At 47.8% G+C, this 12,898-nt stretch overlaps 6 protein-coding genes across 6 annotated transcripts; 3 read left to right on the top strand and 3 right to left on the bottom strand.

Annotated features, from left to right (window-relative positions):
* Positions 1-788: 788 nt before the first annotated feature.
* Positions 789-1,908, top strand: GIQ15_01260 (LysM domain-containing protein; the record flags this gene model as incomplete). The annotated part of the gene is made up of 2 exons (XM_033548677.1): positions 789-992; positions 1,042-1,908. The coding sequence occupies 2 exons, from the start codon at positions 789-791 to the stop codon at positions 1,906-1,908; spliced, it is 1,071 nt and encodes a 356-aa protein (XP_033409628.1).
* Positions 1,909-3,476: 1,568 nt separating this feature from the next.
* Positions 3,477-4,485, top strand: GIQ15_01261 (uncharacterized protein; the record flags this gene model as incomplete). Its single annotated transcript, XM_033548678.1, has 2 exons — positions 3,477-4,200; positions 4,274-4,485. 2 exons carry the CDS (start codon positions 3,477-3,479, stop codon positions 4,483-4,485), a joined length of 936 nt encoding a protein of 311 aa, XP_033409629.1.
* A 464-nt stretch (positions 4,486-4,949) lies between these two features.
* GIQ15_01262 (uncharacterized protein) lies at positions 4,950-6,284 on the bottom strand (the record flags this gene model as incomplete). The annotated part of the gene is made up of 1 exon (XM_033548679.1): positions 4,950-6,284. The coding sequence occupies one exon, from the start codon at positions 6,282-6,284 to the stop codon at positions 4,950-4,952; it is 1,335 nt and encodes a 444-aa protein (XP_033409630.1).
* A 933-nt stretch (positions 6,285-7,217) lies between these two features.
* GIQ15_01263 (uncharacterized protein) lies at positions 7,218-8,237 on the top strand (the record flags this gene model as incomplete). The annotated part of the gene is made up of 1 exon (XM_033548680.1): positions 7,218-8,237. The coding sequence occupies one exon, from the start codon at positions 7,218-7,220 to the stop codon at positions 8,235-8,237; it is 1,020 nt and encodes a 339-aa protein (XP_033409631.1).
* A 693-nt stretch (positions 8,238-8,930) lies between these two features.
* GIQ15_01264 (uncharacterized protein) lies at positions 8,931-10,907 on the bottom strand (the record flags this gene model as incomplete). Its single annotated transcript, XM_033548681.1, has 4 exons — positions 8,931-10,199; positions 10,250-10,593; positions 10,659-10,677; positions 10,746-10,907. The coding sequence occupies 4 exons, from the start codon at positions 10,905-10,907 to the stop codon at positions 8,931-8,933; spliced, it is 1,794 nt and encodes a 597-aa protein (XP_033409632.1).
* Positions 10,908-12,005: 1,098 nt separating this feature from the next.
* On the bottom strand, positions 12,006-12,777 carry GIQ15_01265 (cytochrome P450; the record flags this gene model as incomplete). Its single annotated transcript, XM_033548682.1, has 2 exons — positions 12,006-12,658; positions 12,720-12,777. 2 exons carry the CDS (start codon positions 12,775-12,777, stop codon positions 12,006-12,008), a joined length of 711 nt encoding a protein of 236 aa, XP_033409633.1.
* Positions 12,778-12,898: the final 121 nt, after the last annotated feature.

The raw sequence follows: 12,898 nt of genomic DNA on the forward strand, positions 1-12,898 counted from the left end.
AAAGGTTGATAGAGCAACAGCAGCGAAAGGAAGCCCATGAGGAGGCTCGTAAAGAGGCTGCAGCGCAGCGCGCAGAGGCTGCGATTGAACGGAAGCGTAAAGCGGGTGAACAAGCAGCGGAACGGATGGCCAAGAAGGCCAGGAAGGCTGAAAAGAACGCCTTAAGCCCTATCTCACCTTCCCGATTAGGAAAGAAGAAGACTTCACCTACGAAGGTGGCTCCAATCGATCCTATTCCTTCAATACCACCCTTCCTATCCCAACCCCGGGCAAGCCGTTCCGGGCGAGTTATCAAGCCCAACACTCGTTTATTTTCTTAACCTTACTAATTTATATGTAATTTGGAACCCTACTATCGTTATTTAATAGCTAATTTAATTCGTTATTTACGTTGTGTTGAAATAGGTTGATATTTAATATATGCAGCGATTTGGATGGGGTGGCCAAAGCGCCGGTCATTAGGTGGTGGCGGTCATTCGGTGGTGAACCACGTTAGTTTCCACGTGTAACCAGGATAACTCGTTACCCTAATTATAGTTTCCACGTGTAACTAACCACAAGGGACAAAGTGTGTAGTGTCAAATGGAAACCATTGGATATAAGGTACGAGTCGTAACCAATACAAAGAAACTAATAGTATATAATGAGACTAACATATTATGTATGGGGAGCTGGGATGACCCGTAGGTGAACAACCGCGCCTTTTAGAAGAGGAGCACGGGTGCATATTTTTTCTCACCTCCGAGAATGCCAACCACATAGCCCGAGGTACCCAGACAGTGACAACCATGCGCACCGCTCTTATTCTATATAGCCTTCTGTGCAGCTCCGCTGCTGCTCGCTCCCATAACAGAGGCCAACGGAGAAGCGGGCGTACTGATCCCAATGCGCCTTCAGATTGTACGCTTTTTAATGATGCGGTAACAAAGGATCATGACTGCAGATACTTTGAAGCCAACTGGGGGATTTCACATCAGGACTTTGTGAAATGGGTAAGTTCATATCTGCGTACACTATATTCTATGGCTAAGACGATATTAGAATCCTTCCGTTAGAGAAAACTGCGACGGCATCGTGATTGGAAGTTCCTATTGTGTGGAAGTCAATTATGGGCTGCCTCCAACTGGTACATCGATAACGACCGCTGTGAAGCCAGCAACGACCGGCTCGCCTATACCATCACCCAACCAGAGTGGGATTATCGACAGTTGCACCAACTTCTACAAAGCTGGCTCGCATGACAACTGTGAGATCATCGTCAAGAAATTCGGCACTTTCTTGCTCGAAGATTTCTATGGCTGGAATCCCGCGGTGGGAAGTTCATGCATGGGGCTCTGGACCGGGTACCACTATTGTGTGGGCATTCCAGGAACACCGAGTAGCCGGTTGACTACCACGTCGGCACCAATGGCTACGATAATGACTCCTGCCGGACCATCGCCAACGCAGGACGGTATTGTCTCCAGCTGCACAAAGTACCGCAAAGCGGTCTCCGATGATACTTGCTTCGGTGTAGCCGCAGCATTTAGCACCTTTACCGTGGAACAGTTTGTAGCCTGGAATCCGGCAGTTAAGAGCGACTGCAGCGGCATGTGGGCTGGCTACTACTACTGTGTCGCTATTCCAGGTACCCCAACTGCGAAGCCGACAACGACCACGACCACGTTTAGCAGAGCGCCGATCTCGGCTGGGCCTTGGCCGACGCAGGATGGGATTGTTACGAACTGCAAGGCGTACTATAAAGCCGTATTAGGGGACAGCTGTGCAGTTATTGCCAACCGCTATGGCACATTCGCATTGGAGCAGTTCATCAAGTGGAACCCCGCTGTCAAACCTGACTGTTCTGCAGTCTGGATAGGATACTATTATTGCATTGGTAAGTTATACCGTATCTATACATCAAATTAATCACTAAATCCGAGTAATAATAGGTATTCCTAGCACACCTACCACAAAGCCAACGACTCAAGCTCCCACTCCAACATGTGCTACTGCACCCACTCCAACACAGCCAGGGGCCTTGTGCTGTAAGAAATGGCACAAGCTTGTTAGCGGCGACAACTGCGATGCAATCCAAAAAAAATATAAAATTACTACGAATGATTTTAACACCTGGAACCCGAAGGTCGGGGCTAACTGTATTATATGGGCAGGTTACAATATCTGTGTAGGCAAGTAACGGTCGAGGGAATGAGTCCTGCTCACCAAGGATTTCTAGGAGATATCTGGTTCTATTCGTTAAAAACATACAATGGCCCCATTCGGATATGTCTATCTCCTCGTCCTCTTCTGATATTTGCTAGTGAATATGGATGGCGAAGCTTGAAGCAAGTAAATTTTACGTTAATCTATGTTTATACGTTGAGATGTTCTAGGATACTCAGGGGCATTCTAACATCATACGAAAAAATTAACAGCAAAAGCAAAACTCGGGGAGTTTTTAGGTCAACTCGGGCTCCGTGTATTGCCCCCGAAAAGCCTACCAATCCCTCGTGGTAAACCCGGGGAACTCGGGGCTAAAAAATGTTAACGGAATACATCAAGATCAGCTACCACGGGGGTATTAATTCTTTACGGAAGGATACAAAAGAGCAGAATGCCTTTCCCACCTTGACTGAGGCAAACTGACTCCGCCTTCAAGATGATTTGCACGAAGCATCCGAGGCTCTTGAGACCCCTTATGACATGATGGTTCGCTTGCTGAACACGGTTCGCTACTCTATACCCTGCACAAGATTATCGAGATAATTTAGTGAAGGAATGCTAGCTAATTCTAAAAATGTCGGAGGACTCCCAGGTCTTGATCGATGATTTGGCTCTTCCAAATACCGGTGTTCGCTGATGGAATCCACGTTTTGATATGCAGATGTATATCATGCTTAAAGCGATGGACAGAACTGTTGACCAGTGATATGCGCTTTTGGACAAGGCAGGCTTGAAGGTGAAGGAAATCAAGACCTAGAGTCCTGTGATGCGGAACTCGGTCATTGTGGCCGTCCCGAAATAATAGTGCATAAGGGTCAGAAAGTTTCATGTTTATTAATACAATTTTCTTTCATCTCTCAATAGGTATTGATCTCTCGTGTCGCGGCTCGATTGATCTCCTAGCTTAACCTAGCACCTAGCATGAAATCATTTCTATGACCAATCAGTATCATACCTTTAGCTCGCGGTTGTGCCGTTATCATTGGTTTCGTCGGAGAGTTTTTATGCTTTTCATGTGCCCGAAATGGCTGCCCCACATCTCGGAGTCCGTACCTGAAGCCAAAACCTTAAAAAAAGGCCCGAGGCGCGCGGGTAGATCATCGGTTCCACTTCTCGTCTTGCCGCCTAAACACTAATATAGTACGGAGGTCTACATATATATCCTTCCCCCCGCCATGTAATTGTGGTCTCAGTATTTCCCTACCTTGTGTATCTCCTGCTACCTATCTACGCCAATCTTACGACGCGCCATTCCAACCCACCTAGCTACAATGGCACCACCAGCGCCCTCATACACCAAGGTCACTCACTCTGCCACATATGCTGGCATCAATCCAACTCAGCCTGGCCTCTCCACTGCGGGCAAGGTCGTGTTAATTACTGGCGCATCCGGTGGTATCGGCCAGGCCACAGCCTCATCTTTCGCTGCATCAGGCCCCCGAGCACTCATCCTGCTCGGTCGACGCGCCGACGTTCTCGCCGAAATCGCCGCCATTGTCCGCGACAGCCACGCAGAGGTGACGATCCAAACTCATGAGGCTGAGCTGTGCGATGCTTCGAGCGTCCGTGGTGTTATGAACAAGGTAGCCGCCGAGTTTGGAGGCATCGATATCCTTATCCACTGTGCCGGCGCCCTGGCCCCTGTTGTTCCGCTCCTGGAAGCCGATCCAGCTACTTTCCTAGACGGCTACAAGACCACCGTTGTCGGTTCGCTGGTAGCGGTGCAGGCTGTCGTGCTGGCAAATAAGACAGTTAAGCCCATCGAGAACAAACCGGTCACATTCGTCAATCTGACCACAGCTGGCATCCTTTTTCCCCCATTCACCGGCATGGGCGCCTATGTTAGTAGTAAGATGGCCGCCGTCAAGGTCCTGCAGTCCTTCGCCATTGAGAACCCGCAAGTGCGTCTTCACAATGTGCATCCTGGTTTCCTCAGAACAGCTATGTCTGCTAAGCTGTCAGAGTCGATTAAATTGCCATTTTCCTTCGACAAAAGTGAGTATCGACTGATTTGTTCTTCGTGACTAGCCCGTCTGTGTTCAATTACCTAATGACTACTCTTTCCCAGTTTCTCTTCCCGCCGACTTCCTCGTTTGGATTGTTTCCCCCGAAGCTGAATTCCTTAATAACAAGATTGTCTTCTCTTGTTGGGATGTTGACGAGCTCAAGGCTCGCAAGAACGAGATTGTCGGTGGCCCGCCCGGGACTGGTGAGCTCTGGATCGGCTACCAAGGATTCCCACGATTCATAGGCGGCCAGGTATTACCAGGTACCCAGTAAACAGTCAGTCCCGATATAAGAATCCCTGTTACTACTAACCAAGAACATAACTACTTTGTCAGCGCACTGTGTTTAGCTTAACTAGTCATATTCCCATCTCTTGTCTCATCTCCGGTCCTCAACTATATATATATACATATAGACAGATAGCCACATAAATATGAAACCAGCTTGTTAGCCCGATATACTTACATCTGATTACGCCAGGGCTAAAGGTATAATATAAGCCTTTAATTATCAAATAAAGGAGATTATAGAATTTATAAGAAGGGAATTGATTTCGGAGGAGATAATGGCATGTCGTTGAATTGGCAGATTCTGGGCTACATGCTATATTTCCAGAGATGGGGCATCATGGCTCTGGCGCTTAGTAGAATGCTGAGAAACATTTCCACAACACGAGAGTCAATATGTGTTTGCCTGTTTTGTGTAAAAGATCGGTTATATCTGTATGTCAAATGTTCTTATCTTCGAAGATTCTGGTGTTCACGCAAAGCCGTAGTTACATCAACCTGAGCCGCTTCGACCTCCTTCAACAGATGTGCAACTAGTCGTTCATGCGCGATTGCTGGCAATCTAGTAGAGGAGTCATTGACACTGGCATCTGGCTCCATTGATTGTGACGTACCAGTCTGCTTGATACGAGCTGAAAGCGTATTGACCAGACGCTGCAGGTGTCCGAGCTCCTCGAGTATCACCTGGGCCTGGATATCCCAATCCAAGGAAATATTGTTGACAGTATAATTTCCAATAGTGATAGCCTGATATATCACTTTTTCTGGCGAAGATTTGTGCTCATCGAAGTAATCTTCACCGCCAGGGGGGCTGCTAGGACGTCGGGAAAAGCACGCGCGGACCATCGCTCGATACCATAGCGCGAGTCGAGAGCAGATAAGTGCTAATAGAACCTGATTCTGAGGACGAAGAGCGCATCCGCATTGTAGCATGCGGCAAACTGACATGCCGACCTCTTTGTTGTCCTTGAGGACAGACCCCGACTTGCGTGATGGTTCAGGGCCGCTGGTATCCTGGCTTCCGCAGCTGCTGCTACAATTTCGAAGAGAAATGCAACTGTTTTCGCGAACATGGAGTAAGCGGAGATTTTTGGTCGCAGTAATAATGCAAGGAGGGCGGCATTCAGCGACACAGAAAGATGTCATCGTTGTAGGTGGTGGTGATGGTGTTAGAACAGGGGTTATTAGTGAGCTCTCAGAGCCAAGAGGCAGAGTAGAGAGAGACGAAGAGTGGCTATCCGGAAGCGTGGAGTAATCCAGCATTGGCTTATCAGAATTATCAGAACCAAGGGCATAGTGCATGCATGAACCAGAGTTCGTATTGGGACCAGATTCTGCACCAGATTCAGTACTAGATCCGAGGCACGGACTTGCAAGGAGAGAATGCAGATCTGCAGTGAAATTAAGATTAACATTCAAATGAGCATCAAGAGCCTCGAATGGTGGCTCTCCAAATAGACTATTGTTTGCAGGGGGTATTGTTGAAAGACAGTCATCGTTGCTGCTGGGAAGTAGCGCCGCGGTCGCAAATGGCTCCGATTCCTTGCTGAAGTGTATATCAAAAATATCCAGCGGTTCCAAAAAAGTGTGATCAAAATCGTGAGCCTTATCCGTGGGCGGCGTGACCTGTCTTAGATGCCAGAATGGGCTATCAAGTTGACCATCTAGTTGGGCATGACTCGATTGTTTATCGGAGTGGTGCCCCGAGCGATACTGATGGCGAGGACATGTGCACGGCAGTCTGTCTATGCAGAAATCCCCATCATCAATGACAGGTGTGCACATATTGGTGAAAGGCCAAGAGGTCGCAATATCAATATGTCTACTGACACCCTAGAAGCTGGGAAACAGAAAGAAGTAAGGGAGAAAGAGGGAAATATACCAGCTAAGTCTTAGATAAGCCTAGTGGTAGCAAAATATACAACCTATAATTTATTAGTAACAAATATATACGGAATACCGAGCATAGTGTGTAGCATTAGACCAGCTCTGGCTTCAGCTTCTTGCCGCTTATACGTGGAGACTACTCTTTGTCCCCATCATCATTATGTAAAATTTATATAGAAATCGCCCTATTAGCTCATTTTCGTGCTCGATTAGTTCTTGGCAGTATCCACTTTACCAGTATCCACTCTGCCACGAGTGCATATAAATATCTTGGCGATGCTAAAAATATCTCCAACTGTAAGGAATGAGATGGGAGCGAGGTCCCATTACATGATGCAAAGCTGGGAGGATTACGCCAACTAGGTAGTAAGAGGGAAAAGAACTACATGTGTGCAAAGGAGCTGTGGATTCCCATTATGAATATAGGGTAAGCGCTGACCGAGGCTTAGGATGGTTCCTGCCAACGCGGTAGAAGAACAAGAAGTGGGGGCGGCCGAAGATGGGGGCGGTTTACGTACATAGTTGAAACGGCTTCGTTATAAGGACCTACATGAAGCCCGACTAAAATATGAGTAATCGTGTCCCGTTCCTCGAATTCTTCGGTAGGCTAGTGAAAACCGACCGACCCGTTCATAGGAGGTATATATCCGCGAAGTGGCCGCCGACTCGGTTCTTCAAATACTAGGGAGCGAGCGGCTTACCTTTCAATTTAATATCCTAGAAGGGATTTTTATTTTTACCTTTTTAAATATTACTAAAGGGATTTTAGAAGGTAAATAACGGTAAATAACTCTCCATTTAAGCATACGATACACGGTGACCCTGGAAAATATGGAACCTATACAAACTCAGTCAACCCCAATATCAACTACAGCCGCTCTACCTCCCTCGTCTTTACAATCTCAAAAGCTCAAGGCTTCCTGTGACAATTGTTCCTCCTCCAAAGTGCGCTGTACGAAAGAAAAGCCGTCGTGCGCACGGTGCGAGAAGTCGGGATACACATGTTCCTATAGCCATGCCCGACGAATTGGACGACCATACCGATCTAGGGGCCCTCCACCGATAGAACAAGGTGGGGAGGAATCAGAGCGGCTATCTTCTACCAAGGCCATAAGGACGGCCGGATCTGTAGATGACGGGGACAGATCATCGTCCCAGTTCAAAGCATTGTCTTCCCGCGTGGATGCGGGCCGCAATAGCTCCACTGTCGACCTCATACCCAACCGAAATGATATATCCTTTAAAACTCAACAACAAAAAGGCAATTTGGCTGAAATTCATAGGCACAAAATCGACCACAAGGTCGACCCAGATTGCGTGTTGGTCGTTATGGACATGTTCTCCGAATTAGAAGTTCCGGCTGAGCAGCTCAGACGCTCATCGTTGGTAGATTACTGCCTAGCAAACTCGACGGCGCAGACCATCATCGCCGTACTTCGCCGCCTCTTCACCATCTTGATATGTCCCTGCTCTGAGCGTGCTGAGGTTGGTATGTTGATATATGCTATCTGCACGTCCATCATCGATATGCACGCCATAACAATCACCAAATCCGTTCGCAACAACCCGCCGCCACCGGTGCTGGGTCACACGGGTCTCTGGGATGGCCATGGAGCGTCTACTCGGGAGCCGCCAGAGAGCGAAGCCGTGGCTATGCTGGTATTGGGAGAGCTATCCAAGATGGCCAAGCTAGTGTTGCAATTCATCGAGCGGTACAGCGGAGATGCGGAGGGTAAACAGTCCCTTCTGGAAGGCCACGAGATCCCCATCGACTTTTTGCCGGCTTTGGGCAACCTCATGCGGGAGAGGTTGCAGCAAATTACAAACGATGCAACATATTGGCTTGGATAGCGTGGAGTTTATATATTCCTTTAGATGTATTCAGCATAATTTGTGGTTGACAACAATGCAACATGTTCTCATTTTGTCTTTGCATCTAACAATATTGCTTGATCCAATCTCTGAACTCCTTCACGGTATGACAATCTGAAACCAAAGAACTTCTAACCTCCAATCTCAACTCATTTCAGAATTTCTCAACCCGCGCAAGAGACATGAGAGAATCAACGGTAATAGCCTCTAAGGCATAGTTACGGGTGCGAATCAGACACAAAAACAGAATGGTTTCGTTAATGGTTCATAAGATTGACATTTGACAACCGGAGTATATACCACGACAGATATAGACGTTTATATAACACCGTCTAATAAAGAAGGTCTAAGTACATATATAATTAAAGAGTATACAAGATGGGTTCTATACACCTCTACCTAATCATCAATACAGTGGTAGATGCTCCCGCTGTCAAAATAATAACCGTCAACGAAACAATTCTGTTTCTAATTCTATGGATGTCAACTCGAGACGACTCGGCTGTATGGCCAAGATCCCCAGGAGAAAGTTACCAAGAGAGGATAGGCATGAATCTACCAAGGATGAAATAGACCCAAGAATTAAGTAAACAAAAAAATCTTATCTAAATTAAACCCAGGGCCTGTAAGCCCTGAGAAGTATACCAGTTATCATCTAACTTTCGTTTCGAATCATGCTGGAAAAGCCGCGCCGTCACCTCTCATATCGCTCCCGGCGCTGTAAACGGTCTTTCCCTGGTCAGTATGGCACCTGATAATCTGTCCACGCCCAAACTTGCTTCGCTCGAACGATTTCAGGACTTTAACCGGGTGGCCCATTCGTTTTAGCTCTTCTGCCACTGACTCACTGATCCCTTCTTCCAAATACACGACCTGGCCATGACCCTTTTCCTTACTGCCTGCCTCGATACAGAATCTCGGGGCATCTAACGCAGCCTGTGGGGAATGGTCGAATGCCAAAGTATTGAAAAGTACCTGGACATGGCCCTGCGGCTGCATGAAACCACCCATGACGCCGTAAACGGTGTGCAGGGAATTGTCTGAGGGGTTAGTAACCATGGCAGGTATAATAGTATGATACGGCCGTTTCCCGGGTTGCAGAACGTTCGGATGGTCCACTTGGAGTGAGAAGTTGGCGCCACGGTTTTGAAGGGTGAACCCGCAGCCAGCGGGAATTATGCAGGTACCGAAATCCTCGTAAACGCTGTTGATGAAGGAGATGCCATTACCTTCCTTGTCAGTGACAGCGAGGTAGACGGTATCGCTGTGGTTATGGGCGGGGCTGCCATGGTCTATGATGTCGGGTGATACCCTGCTGGGATCGAATAGCTTTGCTCGTTCGGCTAGATAAGCAGACGAGATGAGCTGCTGAGCTGGGACTTTCTCCACGTCGGGATCGGTCACCCACCATGCAGCATCGGCAAAGGCAATGCGGAGACTCTCGATCAGAGCATGTAGGTAGGGTGCCGTGTTATGCTGATCAGCTGAGAAACGAGGAATCTTCCCGGAACGAGACAGTTCCTTGAGGATCCCCAGGGCCATCAAAGCGACGATTCCTTGGCCATTCGGCGGGTGCTCCCATAGCTCAACTTCCCCGTTGCCTTCCTTCCTTTTGGAAGAGGCGAAATCGCTAGGGTCGAATTTGAGGGAAATGGGGTCTACCTCCTGGCTTCCTATTTCCGCATGGTTCTTGAGATCGTCAAGGGTCAAAAAGCCGCCCTTATCTTGGACTATCTGAGCAATAGCCTTAGCTACGTCCCCTTTGTAGAAGCCATCCTTTCCATCCCTTGCTAGGGCCCTGAAGGTTTGGGCAAGAGTTGGATTCTTGAACACTTCTCCGGGAGCAGGAGCCCTAACGCCACCTTCTGCCCGGCTATCGGCCCTGAGAAGTTCCTTGAAGTTTGGACTGGCTTTGCAAATCTTATCTTCAGCGTTTTTCCACTAGAATGTTGTTAGCATTGCACATGCAAACCAGCCACGAAAGTACATACGAATGATGACGCCAGCTCAGCCACAGGAAATCCTTCCTCCCCAAGCTCTATGGCAGGCGTGAGAACTTGCTCGAGTGAGACTTTTCCACTACCAAATTTCTCCACAGTGTCTACCCACCCTGCGGCGGTCCCAGGGACGGTGACAGCATGAACGCTCAGCTTGGGTAGCTGCGTCATGTTATCGTCTCCTAGAGCTTTACGGACACGGTCCAGCGAGGCACCGGCAGGCATACGTCCAGAACCATTCAAGGCATGAACTTTCTTGGTTTTCGCATTGTAAAATAGGCAGAACATGTCACCTCCAATTCCGGTAGAGTGCGGTTCAGTCACATTCAGTGCAGCAGCTGTCCATGGCTTGGTTAGCATAGTAGAACTGTGCATAATCATATGGTAGTATAATCCTACTTACCAACGGCAACCGCAGCATCCTAAACATGCCATAAGAGAGGCTCAATTAGCGTATAGGTAGGGAATTTGATACCAAGTGTCAACTTACGGCAGCATTCCCGCCTTGTCTCAGGATCCTCTGACCTGCTTCAGCAGCCAGAGGTTGAGTGCATACTACTATGCCATTGGTACTGTGAACAACGCTTCGTCGGCTAGGAAACGCGGCAAACGGCGAAGAAGCCGAGTGAACGTCACTTGCAGTCACAGGCATCTCGAGCAGTCTTCCAAGTCAATTATTGAATGAATGAGCCAACATCAACGAGTGCAAGGTAAGTAGGGCCTGACTGCAGTTAAATAGGCATGGCGAGAAAATGCCGAGATAATCGCCGAGAGCGACTCTAGGCCCCTCCGCACCGGCTTTTCCCCCGTCCATCGACCTACCCGCGGCAAGAAGTGACAAGTGAGCATGGAGGTTTGTTTCCCCCCACATCGCGGAGATACAACGAGATCACGTGATATACATTGGGGAAAAGGGGGGAGAGCCTACTTAGATCACCCTGTAAAAAGGATTATCAGTATTATAGAATGCTAGTTCAGTATAGGAAACGATATGAGGGAGGGTGTGCAGTTATGGCTGTCACTTTCTCTCTTCAGTAACCAGGCTTCTTGAGGCAGCAACAAGGACGGAATATTGCCGTCGTATTCTATTATACTATCTTCCCTATCAAGCACCCCCGAGAGACGAATTAACCCCATTGTATGTGGACCAGGAAACAAGAGACAGGATGATTCACATCACAAGCTGCACCCTTTAGATGTATTACCGAAAATTATGAAACTTAGGCTGGGAACTAGTTGAGAAAAGGGGCATGACGCATCAAGGGAATTCGGGTTGACGTCGTCGTATATGTGCCGTTATATTAGTATCGAGCCACATCCATGTATTTTCGAGCATAATCATCGAAGGGAATTTGTCTTCTTTGGAGGCAAACTGCATATCGTAGCCCAAGATAACTTTTGCAAAGATAATCTGAGCTGCCTTCACACCGATAAATCGTCCAGGACACAGCACCGTCCCATAGCCAAATGGAAGGAATGTGTCCGAGGAAGTTGACGCGCGTACGGTGCACGTCTTGGAACCTCGATCGTAAAAACGATACGGGTTAAAGGTCATTGGGTCTGGATAAATGTCGGGATCAGTGTGGATAAACCTCATTGGGATTCCGATGACTGCCCCTTTTGGAAGTGCCATATTCAGGGACTTAATTTTGAGCGGCGTAACCAGCCTTCGAGACACGCTGACTGTTGATATAAATGGTTAGTTTCGGCTCAAGGAGTGAATACTGGACCTAATATAGGGGTTAGGGGTTTACTTGCTTGAAATTGGCGCATGTAAACGCAAGATCTCGCGCGTGAAGCTTTCCAGTTTCGGTGTTCGTGTTTGTGTCAGGATATCAGGCTTCCACCCGCCCAACGAGACCAAGGAACTCGAAATCTCCTCCCTAAGCTCGCCCACAAGTTCAAGATTTGCCATTGCCTGAGCAAACATGGCACCTGTAAGTGGCGCGATAGGCCCCCAAATTTCATAGATGTGGAACAAGGTCTTCATGAACAGGCTGTCAACCTGCTTCTCCTCAGACCCAGGGCACTCTTGCTGAGAAAGAATGCCATCCTTCAAAGCCAGCTTCAAAAACAAGGTTAGCATTGTTAGATCCTCATCGGCTTTTTCGCCTGATCGTAGCATTTTTATGCGGTATTTTATTTCGGGAACCATCCTTTTCTTCAAATTCAAGATATTTGAGCGAAAGTTGCGGGTTGCTGAGGAAAATCCCCATACTAAGGGCCACAGGATTCGTGGATATCGATCGAATTCCGCTAGCACTAATTCGATGCCCAACACATGCGAAGTTATTTGCTCAACAAGCTCCGTGTCTCTGGAGAACTCTGGTCCGAGGACCACGGAAGTGGAGAAGACCATCAACAACGAAGAAAGTATTGCCAATGGATTGAACTTGGCCCATTCTATAAGAGTGTCAGATGTTGATTCACATTTAGAAGGATGGATAAAAATAAGGTAAAGTACCTCTGCCCTTCATCTCACCAAGAAGTGAAGGTAGGAATTCATCGGTATCATTTACCATCAGCTCGCGAATCTTGTCTGGTTATAAAAACTTGCCATTAGCATGATGCTTAGCATATATATCAAGGTATGGGTGGGGGGTGCTAACCAAGATGCTTCTTCTGGTTAAAGGCAAGAATTGC

The sequence above is a fragment of the Arthroderma uncinatum genome, assembly GCF_011692745.1.
Source record: "Arthroderma uncinatum strain CBS 119779 chromosome Unknown scaffold1, whole genome shotgun sequence".
Taxonomy (NCBI): Eukaryota; Fungi; Ascomycota; class Eurotiomycetes; order Onygenales; family Arthrodermataceae; genus Arthroderma; species Arthroderma uncinatum.